Genomic DNA, 20,673 nt, shown 5'->3' on the forward strand with positions numbered 1-20,673 from the left:
TGGTTGATTTTAGGGTTAACAGCTACAGGGAATGATTGAACAGTCAGAGTTGTGTCAACTAATTTCCATGAGTGACAGAACACAAATATATCAATCTATTGTCAAGACTTGTACAAGATCCAAAGCGATGCTAGATTTCTTACATTCCAAGGAAATGCAGCTAATATGCAACAACTCGAGGGGAAAAAAACAAAAGAAAAAAAAATAAAGAAGCTCAATAGCAAATAAAATATTTAGTATATAGTATAACCGAACACAAGCTACAAAAAGGGTATATGGTAGAATTATCAGGCACGTAGAGCACTGCGCACCTTAAAGGAGGGAGGAAACTGAAAACCAAAAAGCAGAACCAATCTAGCCACAGAAGTGATTTACCCCAACCACTATTAGCAGAAACATGTGAATAGTTTCAAGAGCTTAAGGACTGAAACTCACAAGTGAAGAACTTTTTTCTTCATTGGCTGTTCAAGCACTGCAAGCTATATTTCCAGATTGCCATTTTAGATTGAACATCTTCTAAAGTGGTTAACAAATGTAAGCTTTAAACAGTGTGCAAGCTCTCCAATTTATCCAGTGATCATTGTTCCTACTCCTTCATCAGTGAGAATCTCAAGGAGTAATGAGTGCTGTACTCGTCCATCAAGTATAGTTGCAGTCCTGACACCTTGAGCTACGGACCTCACGCAGCAATCCACCTTTTGAAACATCCCACCTGCAATCTTCCCATCATTCATCATCCTCCTCGCCCCTTGGATATCTAATTCCTTCACCAAACTTCCTGGGTCACCTTGGTCCTCTAGAATTCCAGCCACATCAGTCAAAAGAATTAACTTCTCTGCTGCCAAGGCCGCAGCAACCTCACCTGCAGCTATGTCTGCATTGATGTTGTATGACTGGCCTGTCTTGTCAGCAGCTACAGAGGCAATGACTGGGATATGACCATTGTCAATGAGTAGTCGAAGCACTGTGGGGTCCACAGTGGCTATATCACCAACGAAGCCAAGCTGATCAGAATTTTGGGAAGGCCTGGCAGTCAAAAGACGGCCATCCATACCAGATAAGCCAACGGCAGAAGCCCCTGCCTTGTTGATTAAGGCAACAAGATGTGTGTTCACTTCACCCGCCAATACCATCGAAACAATTTTCATGGTTGTTGCATCAGTGACACGACTTCCATTCACAAACTTGGGCTTCGAGCCCAACCTACCAAGCCACTGGTTGATTTCAGGACCCCCACCATGGACCATGACAATGCGAAGACCAACACGAGAGAGAAGAACCAAGTCAGACATTACAGAAGCTTGAAGGGCCTCAGACTTCATGGCTGCACCTCCATATTTGACCACAATTGTCTTGCCATGGAACTTTTCTATATAAGGCAGCGCCTCCGGAAGGATATTGACTCTTTTTTGTGCTGATATGGAACGTGCTTCAGGTACAACTACAGGTTCTGATGAAGTCCCGTGGCAGGAGCTCCGAAAACTAAGAGAAGGATTGGTATACTTTTTCGTAATCCATTTGTTGATGCCTATGCAGTTTGTTGAGGTGAGATTAGCATCAGGAGATTTGGGTGCCTTTATCAAAGCGGAGGAGAGAGGGAGGGATTTAGCAGGCAGCATTTCTTCTGCCTAACCTCCTTTTGCGTGGACTATTTGGGTCAAAGCAAGAAATCCAAACCAACCACACTCCAAGCAAAACGTAGGGAAACAGGTCAATGAGATCTGCAATAATAAGAGACTCCAAATTGGAACAGCAACAATTAAAATTTTGTTTTACAACTGCAAAGCAATACAGTTACGTACAAAAAAGCACACATCGTTGTGTGAAATTTGGGACTAGAAAACAAATTTAGGATGTCAAAATCACAATCTTTATACGTCAATGAGATCTGCAATAATAAGAGACTCCAAATTGGAACAGCAACAATTAAAATTTTGTTTTACAACTGCAAAGCAATACAGTTACGTACAAACAAGCACACATCGTTGTGTGAAATTTGAGACTAGAAAACAAATTTAGGATGTCAAAATCACAATCTTTATACGTCAAATTCAGAGCCTAGATTACTAATGGAGCTCCCCTTACAGGTACAAGGAGGGTGTTGGAGGGATTTTTCTCTTTATAGTTCAAATAATAATGAATTATGGTTGATGACCAAGCATCTTCCAGATTCCAAAAGGTATTATTCGTAAAAAGAAAAAAAAAAACAATAAACAAAACTGCCACTGAGGTTCATATAGCACTATAACAATTAAAGAACTGCTCAAGTGCAAATCATACAAAAAGTTCAGCAACCAGTGAAATTTAAAGCCAGTAAGAGGGTTCAGGAATTTCAAGATTGTCAAGTTTTATTCTTACTAACTAATAATCATCAGGTCAATAAACTCCAAAACTGATACCATTACAGCAGAAGTTCTAATTCTCATTCTCAGAGAACAGACAAATCATTAGATAATTTCCATCATGTTGACATAATATTTTAATAAAATGGACGTAATTGCAGTCACAGGGCCAAGGATAAAGAATGGAGCGCACAAAGTTTTCTTGGAGATCATTAGTACGAAAAATCAGGAACGTATCAACTTATTCTTCCTACTATACAGATTCTGAAAAGTATAGTTACAGCTCAAAAATCAGAATCATCCCAGTGTAATAACTAAGTAAAAATAATTTAATTAACTGCTGCAAATAATCAAGCACCTGCTATGCTTTAATACCTCTTGAGCTAAAGACTGCACAAATTAAACCAACAGCACCTGAAATTTACAGTTAAATCACAACAAATTATGCATATAGAGCAAAAACCCATTTACAAACATCAGCGAATAAAAAATTAGTACAAGTATATTATAGCAGTTGACTGGGGCAAATAATCAGACACCTAAGATGCATTACTACATAACCTACTTCAACAATCAGCAGCCCAATAATTGAGCCAAAAATTGCATAATTACAGCATCAGACAAAATTTTACCTTCCCCCGTAGAAATTTCAACCAACTATTAGAAGCAAAATGAGTAGAAATCCCTAATAGCGATGTTTTTGAGATGAAATTAAGATAAAATGATGAAGCCCTACACCGCCGCCATGTTATCTTTGTTCGCCCCTACAAGAACTAAGTATTTAAGGGTAGAGAATTGAATAACAGTTAGTTGTTAATTAAGAAATCAGAAAATTATAGCAAATGAGAAAGGACAGAGAGGTCCAAAGGTAAAACGGGAAAAGAAAAAATTAATTGAATCTTTAGGAAATCCGAAAAAAAAAACATAGCGAATGAGAAAGGGCGACAAATGATTATTTAACGGTAGGGAATTGAATAAGATGTACATTAAGAAATCACAAAAAAGAAATTTAACAAATGAGAAAGGATGGACGAATCAGAGGATAAAATGGGGACAAATGAGAGGGATAGACAAACCTAAAGGTAGAATGGTAAAAATAATTGGAAATGATAAAAAATTAAGAAATCCAAAAAATATAGCAAATGAGAAAGGGCACCAGATGATTATTCAAGGGTAGGGAATTGAATAACATGTCCATTAATAAATAACAAAAAGAGATGATTTTAGAAACCTCCATTAAGGTTTCTAATAGTTTCACTTAACACTATTAAATTTTTAAAAATCTCACTTAACTCCCCAGACTTAAACTTTTTGTAACATTTGAAACTCATTTCAAAATATAATATTAAAAAATTCATTTTGGGAGAGTGAATACAATTTCATTCCAAGTTGGCCCTTTTCTTATGATTTCTTAATTATCATAATATGCCAAATCTATTACTTAACTTTTGCAAATTGATCAATGTCTCTTTAACAATTTTTGTGTCACTGCTTCAGATAAAATAGGTTAAATTACCTAAAATTATGAATAATTTATATTACTCTTAAAAATGACTTGCAATAATTTATAACCATGAGAATATCTTTTTGGACTAACTTAAAAATAATAAAAAACAAGTTTATATATAAAATTTAGCATGTTGTATCTTTTTAGTTATCAAGCCATCGATTTAGAAAAAATTAAAAAATGTGTAAATGATTTATTAATTAACTCAAAACACTTTGATAAAATGAGAGGAGACAGACAAATTCAAGGGTAAAACGGTTAAAAAAAAGGGTTATAGATCCACCGAAGCGGGAAGCCTTAACCGGCTGTGTTGGTAACAGTTAAGGCCCGAAGGCCGTTCCCGTCCCTGTCGGGGGAGATGCCAACCCTCTCTCCTTCTTATGAGCACGGTGCTTAAAGCTTATCCAACAGGCCGATGTGGGACAAGTTTCGGATACGACAATCCCAAAAGAAATGGATACTAAAAAATATAAAGTCGCTGTGGTAAACTTAAGTACAGAAAAATTTTCGTGATTTCAAAACATACAATATGATGTCACATACTTTGAACTAATTTGTAAAAGTGACGGAATTCGTTAAAATTAATGAAAATGACCATTAATTTTAACGAATTCCGTCACCTTTATAATTAGTTCAAAACATGAGATGTCGTGTTTTGAAATCATGGAATTTTTCTATGTATTAGATTTATCACGAGTGATTTTTTTGTCTTTTGATCCAAAGAAAATCGATTTGCTTCGTACTATCCCTGTGCACTTAAACACGCTTGTCATTAGTGGCGTATAAGAACCCATCTTTTTGGACGCTTGACCATTTTTTATAGTTTCATTGGGCTAATATTGTTCACGTTTAAAACAATGACACCTACGTGAATATAAATAATATATAGGGAACGAATTACACGTGAATGAAAAAGTTTCATATTAACCTGAGAAAGAACTGAATTGTAATCATGACTTACAAAAACTCCAAAATTTCATTGCTTTATTTACCCAAAAAACAAGTAGAATTTTTAGGGCTCCGGTTAATGTTTTAAAACCCGGACCGTCAAGTGAACCGGTAAAGTGAAAGGATCGAGGTTCAATCAGTCAGACCGGTTCAATCCCGATTCAATAAATAAATAAATAAATAAATAGTATATTATATATACATATACATATACATATACATATACATATACATATATATCCTAATTTGCATCTCCTGTTAGTGTACTATCTACATGCCTCTCCACGAACAGCAGAATTAGAGTTGAATCTAAATGCAAATTTCCTAGATCAGGAAACACACACACACACACCTATGCACAAAATAAGATATAAATGCTAAACTACAATTAACATAAGAGCAATATCCACCAATTCACGCACACAATTAACATAGTTATCCAACTTACATGTCCAATTGTCTAAATATTAGAATTAACAAAAAACAATACAAGTCTAGAAAACAATCAAAGGTCCAAACAAGTCCAATTTCTGAGGCTTCTATAATCTTCTTTGTAACTATTCGAATTCTTAATCTTCCATCCCAAAAAGCACTTAAGATCTTTATGGTGGCCAGGCCAGCAGCCTAACAAGCCGTTGGTGGAATTTAGCAGTGAAGTACTGGGCCTTGAGAGTATTCCTTTGTAGTGAAACAGTGAATTAGAAAAGCAGTAGAAACCGGCAGATGCATTTCTTCCTTTTTCCGTTCTTCAAGAATAAAAAATAAAAAGCTTGAGATTGATCCCTGTTTTTGTGCCGGTCAGCCACGTTAAGCTTACGCATGATTGATCAAAGTAGCTTTTGCAGTGAAGGTCCAAAAGGATTAGAATAATTTATTTTGCTTCAAAAACAAATTGAAACTTATTTATCACATTAAGATTTTACTAGGACATCATATGCAACTTTTTCCACTTATGACCATGAAACTTTCTATCTAAATTGGTACAAATCCTTACTAGACTATCATGCATCACCAATCATTACCTCAAAGACAGCAGTGAGTCATGTTTCAGAGCCTATCTTAAATTTGTATGTTTCCTACATTTTCGATCACCATAAGGCCAAGGTAGGAAACGGACATCAATAGAATAGACTGAGTGGCCAAAAATTTGACCACCAATTAACTGACATTTTGGTTGTCGGCCAAAAACTGAGTGGGAGTCTACCTCCCTTAAGTTCCGGTTTCACCAGCGGCGCAACTCAACAACAGGGCAACCAAATTATCTAATGAGTAAAAAAAAATGAAAATTGCAGGACAAACAGACTGACAGCTTATCTAATTTGAGGACAAACCAAAAAAAAAATGATTTAGGCTGATCAGCTTATAATATAATCATTTAGGCTGCTGCTGCAATGACAAGTTAATAAGGATCATATCCCCAAAAATTACAGCAGTATATATACAGAGGGCCGAGGGGACGGAAGGGCAACCAAAACCCAGTAATCAACAACGAAAGGAAAAAAAAGGGGAAAAGGATAAACGAACCTGGTATAAGATTGAGGCCTTTCAGGAGTGCAATAGAATGGGAAAACGTTTCAACTCGGCAGGTTCACTTTCAGTGCTGGTAATGCTGTACAAGACTCGATCATAAATTTTGTCCCTAAAGCTGTTGATTAATTGATGGATAGCAGCTGAGAATCGAAACAAAGGGAATTGAGTTGCTCCATAGATCACTGTCCGTGATTGATTCCAGACTCCAGAGTTTTTTTTGGCTTAGAACTTAGAAGCGGTGCGGTGAGTAGAAAAACAGAAACTTCATGCTTCCTTTTTGCTGATTGCTATGGATCAGCTAGAGACGGAGCAGATTAAGGGTGAAGGAGCTAGAGACAGCAAGCAATTTCGGCAATTGTAGAGGAAGCAGAAGGAAGACCGAAGCGGCGGACCGAAGCGGCGAAGCGAAGAGTGAACTGAAGAAGTGAAGATTAGCCGATTAGGTTTAGACTAGGAGAGGTTCACCGCGCGATGCGCGGTGGAGCCCAGTTATACCCGCTTATTTTGCTAATTATTATGTAGCAGATGTAAATGAAAAACAAAATATTCAGAGTTGTATTCTTAGAAATTATATATAATTAGTTCAAAATTGTAAAAATATGAAATTCAAGAGATGAAAATTATTATACAACACCTTTACAAAAGGCCAGAAAACATGATTAGAACACACACAACTGGCTATTGATCCAATATACAAATTATATTGTGCTCTCCTCAAAATTTACGAATGAAATCTCATTCTTAAAAAGCATCAACAGTAACATACTTGCATTAATTAACATAATTAAAAACTCTTTCTCAACATATCTTGTCTTTTGAGTTTTGAGGAAAGCGACCTCACAATTTCTGCACAGCTTTGATGCTAGAGAGGTTTTACAGCATTATGGGATAAAGCCAATCAAAAGAAAAATAAAATCCTCCAAAAAATATCAAGGATATACATCATAAAGAAACCTCATTTTTTTCTTTTTCTTTTTCTTTTTTGGGTACATTGGAAGAGGTCATAATCTCTTAAATAGAAACAAAATGAGAATAAGCAATTGCTAACACATACGCATCCAACAAATCTCGCATCTCTGCAGGGATGTCATCAAGAACTTGTAAACCCAATGGACCATTAATGCTGCACTTGGCCAATCAATTTGTATATTGATTGCTTTCCCTCCAAATATGACTCAGCTAACAGCCCCAGCCTCTTTGCTTTAACTCTCATATCTGAATAAGAAGATTATGATCTGCTGAGTTTTGATACCTAAATTTTTGACTAAAACTGCATGCAAGAAAAAGACCAATCAAATGGATCTACATATACCGTGCAATAGTAAGGGGCATGGATGACTGGTAATATCCTTCACATCATGCAAGTCAATCTCACAACTATCATTTGGAGTAGTCCCATGCTGTTTCAAAAGATGCAAGCTAAATTGCTAAATGAAAATAAGAGGTTTGCCATATGCAAAAAACTCGTCAATGGTTTCCAAACAAAATTTACTCTCAGTTTCGACGTTATGTACAACTAAAAACTAACTAAATTTAAGTGCAAACATCTGCTCCAAAATCTAACTTGGCAACTTTTCGTATAGGAGAACAAAAGAATCAAGAAGATTTCTCAATAAAGCAGGACAAAAGGAAGTTTCTAAAAATTTTCAACTTAACTTTGATGCTCTTAGCCCAAGGACAACAAAAAATTAGAACAATCCACTAAAATAAAATATAGAAGAAACTTTTCATGAAAGGGAGAGGAAGGAGAGAAAATATTAACGGCATTCAGAGGAGGAAGGGAGAAAAGAATATAGCAACAGAAGAAAGAATGAAGTAGAAGGGGAGACAACATTGGAAAAAAAAAAAAGAACTGTCTAGAGTAAGCTATAACCTTGTAAGCAACTCAAAAACAAAGATAAGATATGAAGTAATTTTCTTTTACACTGCACACTGGCCAATATTTACAGCCTCAAAACCAGCTAGAATTCCTCAAATTCAAACAAGTCGGTATCTTATTATTTTCTTTATTAGTAAAAAGAAAACAAATACTATCATACTTTTCCATTCCAAACAAATTAATACAAGGTAGACCATAAAACTGCCAAGTAGTCTGAATTTTCATTATAAACCATGCGGCCAATATCAAATAGTAAAGCTACAAGTCAAAACACAACTGCATAAGCAAATGCCATAATGAGCTTCACGAGAAACAGGAAAAAACTCACATGAGAAATTTACGAAGCACAGACAATTATCAGGTTGATACAATTTTGGAGAAAGTCAAGGAATGAAATTTGTGAAATCCTTGCTATCAATACATTTTTAAGGAATCCGATCAGACACATAATATTATGCAGTAATATTTAGCCTTTGAATTGCAGCAGCATTTTTAAGGGAAAACATGACTAACAAATTACCCTTTGAATTGCAGTAATAATTATAATAGTAATAACTACTCTATGCTCAATCGAAAATGCATTTTAAGCATCCAATCAAACTGTTAGTCCTCTTTTGCATCATTCATTTAGCAAAATATTTGATCTAAAAGCCTAGAGAATCAGCACAAATCACAAGGTGAGAAAACATATATATGTCTAGAAAAAATGAAGCAAGATTGTTTGATCTCTTTCAACTATTTCTTCCTTTAGATAATTGTTTGCCTTTTCTTCAACATCCACAGCTTCTAGAAGAATAAGCTACATTATTTAAAAAAACCCTCAATATATGGCTATCAAAGACTATATTAGAATGATTGATAAATTCAGCATGGCAAATGATAGAACACGAGTATAATGCACATCAATTATGAGAAAAGATATCCACCTCAAGAGTACTTCAAACTGAACCTCCCAGCTTCATATATGATTCAGATGCATAACAATTCATGTTGAGAAGGCAATAGTTTAAAAAAAAGGAATTAGTAAAATTAACAATTTCAACACCCACCAGACACTTCGTGAAAACCACTAAATAGCACAAAAATCAGAAATTTGAAATTCAAAGTTAAGGTAATCTAGAAAGATGACCACAAAATAAAAAGAAAAGATGATAACCTGAAAAGCTAATCTTTTTCTCCTCCCTTTAGTATTTCCTTGTGATTTTCCTCAATCTATCAAATAGGCAGCAATCTAAGATTATGAGGAGCAGCAAAACTAAAGAAGCAAGCAAGAAATTAAAAACTTCAGAAATGAAAAGGAAGCAGAAACTTGAAGGTCCAATCTAGTGTAAAATTGGAAAAATGACATGGAAATAAATCAAAAAAAATTCACAACCTGAAAAGTTAAAATTTTTTCTCCTTTCAGTAGATATTCCTTCCATTTTTTCAAAATGTTTTCACATTTGTATACTATAACGTTGAGATACCAAGAACCATATATTACATACACTGAAAAAATGACTTCACCAATAATGACTAACCATAGAAAAAAGGGTTTTAAAGATCTGATTTGGTAAATTCACATACGAAATAAAAGCTCAAGTAAGATATTGTCAATAATATTAAAAAAACCCATAAAAGTATAAACAAACAATTATTAGATCAAACTTGGCTGTTTTGTCTTACAATTACTATGGGCAGAATAGACTGCTATTATAGGCAATGAACCACATCGTTCAATCGTCAGCTCTGCTTTACCCAACTTGCTCACACAAACACTTCTAGAACAAAGCCATGTAATTAAATGATAATGCTCAAAATGTAAAAACATTTGCTAAAAAATTGATTTTCTAGTTTTTGAAACATTAATGAGGTGTTATCAAGATTAAAATGCAAAGAAGAAAAGTAAGTTTGTAAAATCTACCCATTAAATTGGTGAAACAAATTGTGTAACCTAACCATACTATGATAATAACCAAAGTAATAGGCTCTTTGAAGAGCTAAGAGAGCCGGGAAAAAAAAGGAAGAACAGGCCAGAAAAGAAATTGCTCCAGTACAACTCATCATTCAAGAGTAGAAAGGCAAAGAAAATTATAAGGCACAACTATTCAATATGTTATTTTTAACTTTCACAAGCAAATGTACATGTATCAACCCCCTGGGAGTTTCTATTCTAGCTTCGTAACCTTCAATTGTTGAGGAATACAATCTATCAAATAAACAAAAGAACGCAATTAGGAGATAATCTAAATCCTATCAGCATATACATTTAAGAATCTAGGGAAGGGAAAAATTTCTCTTATTCAGGGGGAAAAACCCCGAAGAATACAAAATCAGTCTGTTTACCACCATGTGTGCATTATCTTCAATGAATGTCGCAGTGGTAGTTATTAAGTGGTGATTTTTTTTTGCATTGATAGTAAAGAAATTGCACATGAGCCACTGTAAATAAATCATTCTTTTCCGTAGGGCCAATAATTACAATAAGAAAGCAAACTATGTACCAAAAGGTAAATACATCAATACATTGAAACTGCATATAAGCAAGCTAACAAATGAATTTCAAATCAAATATTAAATAATCTACAATAAATGAAAATTTCTTACTAAAAAATTCAGAGACTACAAAATTACAAGGATCTCATGGTAAAAGAAACATTAAGTAAACAACAGTACATCAAAAGACTAAACATACCTAATTAAGTAGAAAAAGGCTAAACATAGAACAAACTTAAGTAGCCTTAAAGCTATTGAGAATAATATAAGCAGCTTCCCTCCTATCACTATTAGCAATCAGCTTAACACAAAATACCTATTAAAGACACCAGATCAGTTTTGGATACTCAAAAAAACCCAAAAAGAAAAAAGAAAAAAACATTGCAATCATGGGTTCTGAACCAAGTATAATCCCTGCATACATAAAAATCTTTCCTTCTTGTACAGGATGATGGCACATAAACATTAAGAAACAATATGATTTTCCATTGAATGCCTTCTGCACAGAATGTTCGAGACAAATAAATGGAGGAAAAAGTAAAAATCTGGAACCCATACAACAAATTGAACAAAAGGTGAGATGGCCAAAAAAAAATAATCACAGTTAAGAGTATGGCCAAATATACACACTTTTGGCAAGTAACAGAATTTCTTGCACTGCACAAATGTAATTTGAGAGCAAGGATTTTTTGGAATTTGATACACCAGACATGGTAAGCTCAACCAAAAACTCAATATTGTACTGAAGCAAATTACAGCATAAAAACTTTTGGTTCCGCTGCAAAACTCAGACACCCATAAGACATTTTAGCAATAAGTGTTAACCACACTTGTAAATGCAACTACACCACTCTATGCATACTCTAAATAAAAGTCACAACTACTGCAATGGAAAAGTAATGACAAAGACATCTATTCCAAGCACAATTCAAACAGGATCTCCCAGTACCATGTATAACATGGATGCATAACTATCCGTGTTAAGAAGGCAATAGTAAAGATAAAAGGCAAAACTAAGAAATAATACCTACAGCTACTTTGTGAACACCAATGAATAGAATATAACTTGAAAGCTGAATTTCAGGTGAGCTGCAAAGATAATTGGGGAAAAAAAAAGATCACAACCTAAAAAGTTAAATCTATCTCTTGTGGATTTTTCTTGCGTTTTTCCTCAATCTACTAAACAGAAATCAAAATATGACATAAATGGAAAATAAGACTATTAGCAGCAGCAAAACTAAATAACTAAACAAGAAATTAAAACATATAATCTTCAATGGAAAAGCCCAAAAAAAAAAAAGAAGGAAGCAGAAACTTGAAGGTCCAGTTTAGCGCAAAATTAGAAAAATGGTTGGAAAATAAACTACAGAAAAATTCGAACCTTGAAAAGTTAAATCTTTTTTTCTTCCTCCCGTCGATTTTTCTTCCAGTTTTCCCTCAATTTATTAAAAGAAAAATGAGTTCCCTATCTGTCCAATAGACAACAGAAATGAGATCGCTAACAGCAACAAAACTAAAGTACTAAGCAAGAGATTAGAAATTAGAAACTTTTCTTACAAAAAAAAAAAAAGGAAACAAAATTTTGAAGGCTAGAGTAAAATTGGAAAAAGACTGAAAAATAAATTAAAGAGAATCGCACAACCTGGAAAGTTGATTCTTTTTCTCCTTCTGGTGGACTTTCAATCCATTGTCTGCAATCTATGAGAAGCAAAATGCGATTGTGAGTAACTGCAAATTCAAGAAAACAAAGAAAGAAACAAAAACTAAACAAAAAAACATCAATGTGCCTTATTTTGTTTTTAATTTTTGTTGATTAACAAAGAAGAAAAGAAGAAAGAAAACATGTAGATGAATGATAGATCTGGTCATCGTTTGACAGAGAGGGAGAGCGAGAAAGGAAGAGTGTTCGTCTATCAAAGTTGAACAAAAGCAGAAGTTCTTGGAGGAAGAGATTAGCATCCTGGAGGAAGCTAAACGTATAAGCTTACCTAATTTCTTCCTCACACAGCATTTCTCAGCAACTACCCACAACTTCAACCTTCAACTTTCTGTCCGAGGCAGAGAAAGTGAGATGGTAAGTCCAAGCAGGTAAACATCTGACATACTCTTTTGGATGCAAAGTACTTTACTTTGGAGACCGAGTACTGCTTTTTCTTCTTTGGAGGCACAATGGAATCCAAGGTAAACTCACGTGAGGAGCACGAGCGACTTGGACGAACACTCTCTAGCCAATAACGATTGGCCACATCACCAACACAAGCACCTCTTTTGAGCCGAGGTATTCGCTCTTTTATACATATGTTAATTAATAATTTCGGTCAAAATTGACTGAATTTTCAATTTTGATCAAAAAATGAAAAATCGCGGTTCAAGGTTCGAACCGATTTTAACGATTTTAATGATTTTTCACGATTTTGACCGATTTTTGATCCTGGTCAACATAAGCAATGAATCAGACCGAATACACGGCCGGTTTGCGATTGAATCGGTAGAACCGACCGATCCGGTCCGAATTTGAAAACATTAGATGAACTTTTAAAGAAACATATGAATGCTATAAATCCTTTATGTAGTACCCGAGATGAAGATGATCTCTTGTTTCCGTAACTTAGGAGTTAGGTCCCATCATGTCCCATCATCGTGGCCCGAATCTCGAGAATGCCTCTCAAGATCGATTTCGAAGGTAACTGCAATCCTGTGATCTTAACCGGCGCTTAATTCCCGAGCTTTGTTTCTTATTTCGTGCAGGAAGCTTGTAACAATGATTGCCGATCTACACAGATCTCGGGAATCTTGATTACGATTCTACACTATGCTTTTGTAAGTTACGTAATCTTGGTTCCTAATTTTGATGGTTATTCAATCTCCTTCTCCCTATATATTATTAGTACTTCCACCCTTTACTTTCAGGGGCCATGGAGTTGGACGAAGCAGGGGACGGGGCTGTGCTCCTCAAAAGATGTCCTTAAAGGTTATTCTGCTTCATCAAGCTACCAAGCGCCGGCAGATGATCCGTCCAGGAACGCCACCAGGTGCCCGAGAATGTGATGAAATTACAGGGATGTAATTGCAGACTGTTCTAATGAGCAGAAGGCTGGGGCCTCAAGAAATGTTACAGGTTCATTATCAACCTATAGAAAACCAATAGATAATCAATCTTGGAATGATGTAAAGTGGATGCACAGGTTCGAGTAAGGAGTCGAAATGCAGCTTGGCCTTGGAGCTGATAAAGGATTGCAAAGAAAAAAGACAATTTGGTGCCTCAAATAGATACAGGAAGTTCTTCCTGGCTGTCGGAACCTATTGCTTAGATTTGAAGAATGCCAGCTGAATCATGGCTTGGCAACAGGAGCAACATGTTTCGATGAGTTTTACTTTGTTCCACTCTCCCCCACCCCCATTTTAATGAAGATGAAAGGGAATTCATTTTCACCGATTCTTTTGTAACTCACCTCATTTTATTTGTTGAATTCTGCGTAAGCAATGAATAGAATCCAGCCACACAAGGTAATCAACTCATCTTGAATGAACTGTTGAGACAATAGATGAACTACCGGAGACATCTCTACAACAGCTTCACTCATTTCAGTGTTGCACCTTGACTTCTTCCTGTTCCTTTAAAAAAAATAAATTTGCCATTCAACTGAAAAGAATGAAATAAATCGAGGAAAGACCAGAAATAAGCAATTCAAATTCCCAGGAGCGTTGTTTAGTAGTAAAAGGCTTGCTGTCTGACAAAGAATTAGTACAGCAGCGTTTCTAGATATTGGAACATATTCCTGAACTTGTAAAATCTTGTATTGCATTTTGAAGCTTCCTTGCAGGGCGCCTGTGCTAGAACATGAATCCACAGGCATATCGGGGTAATTGAGTCCAGTTCAACTACAGGCAGCCTAACCCTCCCTGTGAGCTGCCATCTGCCAAATTGTATCACAAACAAGCAAAATAAGTGTACCAAACCGAAGCAAAGAAGACTGAATATTGATTTGTCAACTTACCATCTAACATTGCAGCTGATCTTCAATGCGAAAGGCACATGAAATCTTCTCCATTCCCGTAAAAGCACTATAGCCACTGGGCAGGCCAAATTAGTGCACTGCATATTCTCATCCATGGGAGTGATGATTTGACTGGGAACTGTGGCAAGAGACTTTATTAAAACTCATCGATAACTATTTAAAATACTATAGTGGATAACTATTTAAAGAACAGGTAATTGGTGTCATAAAAGGCAAAACATAGCCAACCTCATTCTGGCTATCCACCCGAAACTCAGAACTACTTTATCCACATTTGAGATGCCAAATGAAGCCAATTTTAAACCAAGTCTTCATATGATAGAAAAACTCATCCAATCAGCTGGGGTGTGGCAGACTGAAAGTAAGCTTTCGGATTGTCATAGCTGGTTTGTACTCTACTAGTCATTTATGTCAAAGGAGAAGGTATATGATTTCAGGAGAACAGGCAGACTTAATCAAGGAAGAATGTTATCCATTAGCCTGAAAAGCTGGAGCAACAGTATTCATTATAGAAGCTTTAAATTCAAGAACGATCCACTGACAAGAGGAATGCAGCTGAGTTCATATTTTTTTCACACTCAGGAAATGGCAGCTTCACAACTGAGATCTTGGCAGACAACCCATCATAATGACATCAACATATAGAAACCTGGTCACCAACATTGAGATGATTTACAAACAAAGCTATAAATCACTAAGACAGTTCAATGGTGATTTAGAAATGAAACCACTTATTGCTGGCTTTTATCTCTCCACTTTCTGAATTTCCAAAAAGTCATGCTCGTGAAACTCATCAAAGGACATCCGGGTCTCTGCATAGACAGAATACAAAGGAATACTAAAAACTGCAGGTATAACCAAATTTCAGCGTTGCTCTCTGAAAAGAAAGGAAAATCATGAAATCCTAATCAAGGTAGGATCCAAACCTGGATTGACAGACAACAGTCTAGAACATAAATCAACACGGTCGGATGCAACTCAGAAAGAACCAGCTGAGAAAAGGGAAGATATGAAGATTCCTTGATATTCTGCAAAAGCTGCATCATCCAAATATAATTGGTGCACGAGGAGCTACTGAGACGGCTATTCAATTTAGATAAAGGAGTTACCTGAACACTAGTCCTACCATGAAAAGGAGGGTAGCCATTAAGAAGTTCAAAAAGAATTGCACCAATGCTCCACATGTCAACCTATGAAGAAAGCTTAAATCAAATTACGTGTCACAATCTGTACTCATGATTGTATGAGTTCTCAATAGTTCTATTGGATATGCTGGCAACATTTCTCTCTAGCACATTTAAAATAGTAGTAGAAAGATCTCCAACCTTTTCATCATATTTTTGAAATTGAAGAATTTCTGGAGCCATGTATAATGGAGACCCACAGACTGTCTCAGCAAAGGTATCAGGGTGTAAAATTCTGTCAACAGGAAAAGGCATTGAGATCATTACAAACAATTTTATTACATTGTCCTCCTGTCAAATGAAAATTCAAAAGCTATTACGTGTTAGTCAACTATTACCTTGAGAGACCAAAATCAGCAATTTTCAGCAGAGCATCACCATCAGAGCTTGACAACAGAATGTTCTACGCCAAAGAAAACAACACCCAAAAAAAAAATTAGTATCAGAAAGTCAAAATTTCTGATAGGAAATATGATGAAAATTTTAGCCTTCAATGTTAAGAGGAAAAAACAGAGGAAATAATCCATTCCATCCTATTGAGAAAGATTACTGAAGGAAAGACAAAAGCAACAAGAGATAGCACAAGTGCTTGAAATTGGGAAAGACTCGTCATAGTGTGCTGACACCGGCAACCAAATTAATACAAGTGATCACCTTATACCATATGCAAAGCTTTTCCCTCATGAGTGACTAACATACTTTGTGTTCACCTAACTGTCTAATAGCTATAAGAACATGCTCAGATATGCAAGTATGGGCGTATTAGGCATGCTTTCTTTATAACATTCTTTATAAATGGAAGATGCCAAACCAGAAAGACTTTCATGCATTAGATGTTTTTTCTATGTAAGTTCAGAGCCTGCTTTGCTTGAGGTATTTGAGATTCTAAACTTCCAAATTTTAGAAACAGAACAGCATAATTAGCATTATTTCAATTGTTTATTTATGACAACATAGTTTCATGCTAAATGAACATATGTCGTCAAAGGATTGGACAGTGAGAGAGACCACTCTCCTATGATGCAGCATTTCGTAGATAAAACAAGTATAAATGTACTCGTGGCTGCACTGTGAGGGAAGCTTATACATACCTTAACCAAAATAGGTAAAAAATTCATACCTCTGGCTTCAAGTCACGGTGGATGATTAGGTGTGAATGCAGCACCTCTAATCCAGCAGCTGGAACGAAATTATTAAATGAGGCAAATAGTGTAGTTGCTGAAAATGAAGAAGTCTGATGCCAGTTTCTGAGTGAAACATTACCAATCTGTTGCATGAATCTTTTAGCTATGCATTCTTGCACTCTACCATGATTCCGGATATAAGCACCGAGATTGCCCCCAGCACAAAACTCCAGGATGAGAAAAATGCTGCCTTCAGCCTGAAAGACGTCCATTGACTGTCCTTGAGAAGGTGATTAGAAGGAAATTGCAAATCACTTTCTTGGAGTTTACTTTTTTTGTGGAAGAAAAGAAATGAAAATTTCATTATCACCATGATACTGGAAGACTGCCATATCCAACTTTCAAGCTCTTGAAATCCTGAGCAATGAAAGATCCTACACTAACATGTTTTCAATTTAATCTTAAATGCTTTCATCTAAATTACATTTTACTGCAAACAGTCTATGTCCTAGATTTCCCTAATTCTGAGTATTAAATGACACAAAAATGATTGTCTTAGATAGTTGTAGAATGAGTGCTATGATGGAAGAGTCCAAATTCTCATACACAATATAGCTACATCAATAATAAATAAATCAAACCACATCCATTGAGATAAATGTGCCAGCGAGTTGACTTACAGACATATTATGTCATCCAATCAAGCAATAACAATTTCATAGTACTAATTAAGTGGACGTGAGAGCCAACCTAGCTCATAAAAGTCATGACATAAAGCTACCAAGGTGATGGCCAGCATGATTACTTAAATAATGTAATAAGAGCTATATTTTCATCAACAACAAAACCAGAATTTCAACCCTTACCACACATTATCACATCAAAGGAGTAGTCCATCATCACACTCAATTTCAAGAGCTAATAGACCCAAATGTGTATCCAAAAAATAAATAATATAAAAAAGCTGTCAGCTTAAATTTCAGAGCATATCGGTTAAAACAGGGGATTTTGGTTATCGGGTGAAAAATTAAACTCAAAGTCTCAGTCAGCTGTGAGTGCACAAACGGCACAGATGAACAACTATGACAATTTGATTTGGCAACCGAAAAAATTGTTCCATAGATTGTCACTAATTTTTTGTAGCAATCAGCTAAATCCAGTGGCAGCATAGTTTGAGAAGGAGAGTGCGCTGGTGTCATGCAACGGTAATAGAAGCAATTGTCATGAACCATGATGAACATGGTGTCACATCCCAAAACAGAACGCTAAAATTAGTTAATGATGCCAAAAAATTTTATCGTAATACAATCTAGTCAGATTGAAATTACTTTGGTGACATGCAACAAGGAACAAGAATTATAAAAAAAGAAGTTAAACAACAAAGCAAATTAAACAGGAACCTAACATCACAAATGTGTCAAATTTTCTACTTTCCTACTTTTCAGACAAATAATCTGTTATTTCTTGCTATTTCTTCCTAGGAATCCTTCTGCAATTCTGTTTATCAACAATTCACCGATGGTTGAGCAATTTTGAACTCACCTATCTGTAAAACTTTAAGGCCATGTTATGGAGTACTCCAACTTTAAGTTTAGATGCCAAAAATGAAAGTCAGAGAATTAAATGGGACTTCCTACACTCTGGGATTAAAATTAGTATAAACTAAGCAAACTTCAGCTACATTTCAGCTTACAGCAGAGCAGATTCCATACACTTGACAAGAAATCACAAGCATAATTTATTCGACGATTAATCCCACACACATAAAACATCTACACCATCAAACTTGGAGTCATTATATTAATTTAATATTATACAATTATCCAATTTCACGATCAATCAAAGTAATCTCAAAATAAAGCAAACTGGTCTGATCAAAGGGCCATAGTGACTTAGAAAAATGAGCAGAACGCAGCAAACATAAAAAACATCTAGAAGACGAATGATACAGGGTGAGTAACAGAGGATAAGAATTTTAATTCAGAGTTAATTTCAATATACAAAGCAAAATGGCGGTGTTAAAAAGAAAAAAAAAAAAAGCCATAACACTCGAGACACTGTACAAATTATAAGAAAAAACAGAAACCATTTGAGCAAACCTCCAAAGAACCGAGAAAATGAATAATATAAGGTGATTATCAGAGGGGAAAAAAGTTGATTTCACAATGGATTTCAATGCAAAGCAAAATGGGCTCTTCAAAAGAAGGCTATGAAACTCAAGAACTGATCACAATTACAAGAAAATGAGCAGAACCCATTAGAACGAACCTCGAAAACACCGAGAAGACGGATGATATTTGGGTGATTAACAGAGGATAAGAAGTTGACTTCGCACTCCAAGCAGTTCTTGAGGCTGCGGGTAAGCTTTGAGAGTTGGATTTGCTTTAAAGCTACTATTTGCCCGCTTTCTCTGTGCCTCGCTTTCCACACTCTCGACACTGATCCTCTGCTGCCTTCGCTAAGTAGGGATTTCAAAACGTAGTCTTGAATTCTTCCCAGGTCGTTTGAGTCCGACGAATCGTTCTCTGCTATCTCATCAGTCTCCATTGCTCTTGAGATTTTACGTCTTTTAGCTTTCGGCAGTCGGGCTCATGGTCACTCTAGAAGGCGCTGGTGGATGTGCAATTTTAAATCGAATTCTATTGTTGCGGTTTTAATAATTGTAGTTAAGTTCAAGGGCTAAATTACAAAAACCCACCCATAGGTATATAGCCAATTTTACAGTCTATATTCTCCCTTTATGCTAAAACCATTAGTCTAACTCTAACGTTATATAATGACAATGTCAAAAAAAAAAAAAAATTTTACCTCTAAAGATTAATTAGTATAAATGCCCTTAAGATGTAGCGTGTTTTTTATTCAAAAAAAGATATATTGTACTTTACATTTTATCTCCTAACATTATTTTTCTCTTTTTTTTGTATCATAAATTCTCCAATATTTTATAACATCAGGACAAATTATGTCTAAAAAATATCATTATTCCAAACATAATAATGAAATATAATATATTTATGGATATAGGTCTAATTTGTCTGAATGATTCAATAGCAGAGAATGATTCGTTGGACTAAATATGCAACTCTTAATTACTATTTATTTTCATTTGTACTATAAATTACTAAGGTGTAAATTGGTTATGTTAATGTACATAAGTATTATCCATACTACATATAAAGTTTGAGAAAAGGATTTTGGATTAACATTTATTTTTATTTTATGAACTTCCTTTTTATCCTTATAAAAACTACTTTTATTTTAACTACCTATAACTACCCATGACTATTTTTACTTTTAACTATTTAAATATATGTTTTCAACATAACTATCCCTTCTTCAGTAATAAAAATTTTATTTAAAATATGTGACCATAAATATTACGTATTTTTTTAGTGCACACATATTGGGTATGCATTGAGCACTAGTACTTATAATTTGGGAGTACGGACTGCTAATCAATTGTAGTTTAATGGTTTATAAAGCAATTAACACTTTTCATGAGAGTTGTTTTGGTTTCTAAAAGGGGTTCACCACAGAATTCATAATTCTTCATAAAAAGAAAAGAAATTATTAGTAGAGAGTGCATAATTTTGATATGTTATTAGGGATATTTGAATTTATTTTTCTATAAAATATGCTATAGTCCTGAAAAAGTGTACATTCTA

General features: G+C 35.1%; 2 protein-coding genes, 1 long non-coding RNA gene and 1 other non-coding gene across 7 annotated transcripts; all 4 read right to left on the bottom strand.

Moving 5' to 3' along the window:
* Positions 1 to 49: 49 nt before the first annotated feature.
* On the bottom strand, positions 50 to 1,641 carry LOC113777530 (acetylglutamate kinase-like). The gene has a single exon (XM_027322647.1). It carries the CDS (start codon positions 1,617 to 1,619, stop codon positions 567 to 569), a length of 1,053 nt encoding a protein of 350 aa, XP_027178448.1. The 5' UTR covers positions 1,620 to 1,641; the 3' UTR covers positions 50 to 566.
* Positions 1,642 to 4,108: 2,467 nt separating this feature from the next.
* On the bottom strand, positions 4,109 to 4,237 carry LOC113778892. Its single transcript, XR_003469358.1, has one exon. It is a non-coding gene; the product is annotated as a U6atac minor spliceosomal RNA (small nuclear RNA).
* A 2,871-nt stretch (positions 4,238 to 7,108) lies between these two features.
* Positions 7,109 to 12,752, bottom strand: LOC113778527. 4 transcript variants are annotated; one of them, XR_003469281.1, is made up of 6 exons: positions 12,670 to 12,752; positions 12,324 to 12,379; positions 12,063 to 12,150; positions 9,363 to 9,418; positions 7,640 to 7,727; positions 7,109 to 7,542 (listed from the first exon to the last, which is right to left on the bottom strand). It is a non-coding gene; the product is annotated as an uncharacterized LOC113778527 (long non-coding RNA). The 4 variants fall into 4 exon arrangements; XR_003469279.1 differs by lacking the exon at positions 12,063 to 12,150; XR_003469280.1 differs by lacking the exon at positions 7,640 to 7,727.
* A 1,975-nt stretch (positions 12,753 to 14,727) lies between these two features.
* On the bottom strand, positions 14,728 to 19,559 carry LOC113778382 (serine/threonine-protein kinase ATG1t). The gene is given in 10 exon segments (XM_027323780.1): positions 14,728 to 14,818; positions 14,929 to 15,512; positions 15,627 to 15,665; positions 15,668 to 15,737; positions 15,810 to 15,890; positions 16,026 to 16,119; positions 16,223 to 16,287; positions 17,005 to 17,063; positions 17,148 to 17,265; positions 19,277 to 19,559. Coding segments are annotated over 9 exon segments (873 nt in total). The 5' UTR covers positions 19,556 to 19,559; the 3' UTR covers positions 14,728 to 14,818; positions 14,929 to 15,444.
* Positions 19,560 to 20,673: the final 1,114 nt, after the last annotated feature.

The sequence above is a fragment of the Coffea eugenioides genome, chromosome 7 (assembly GCF_003713205.1).
Source record: "Coffea eugenioides isolate CCC68of chromosome 7, Ceug_1.0, whole genome shotgun sequence".
Lineage (NCBI taxonomy): Eukaryota > Viridiplantae > Streptophyta > Magnoliopsida > Gentianales > Rubiaceae > Coffea > Coffea eugenioides.

What these genes read in the sequence shown, in the direction of transcription:
- LOC113777530 (XM_027322647.1), bottom strand. Translation starts at nt 1,619, where the DNA reads ATGCTGCCTGCTAAATCCCTCCCTCTCTCCTCCGCTTTGATAAAGGCA.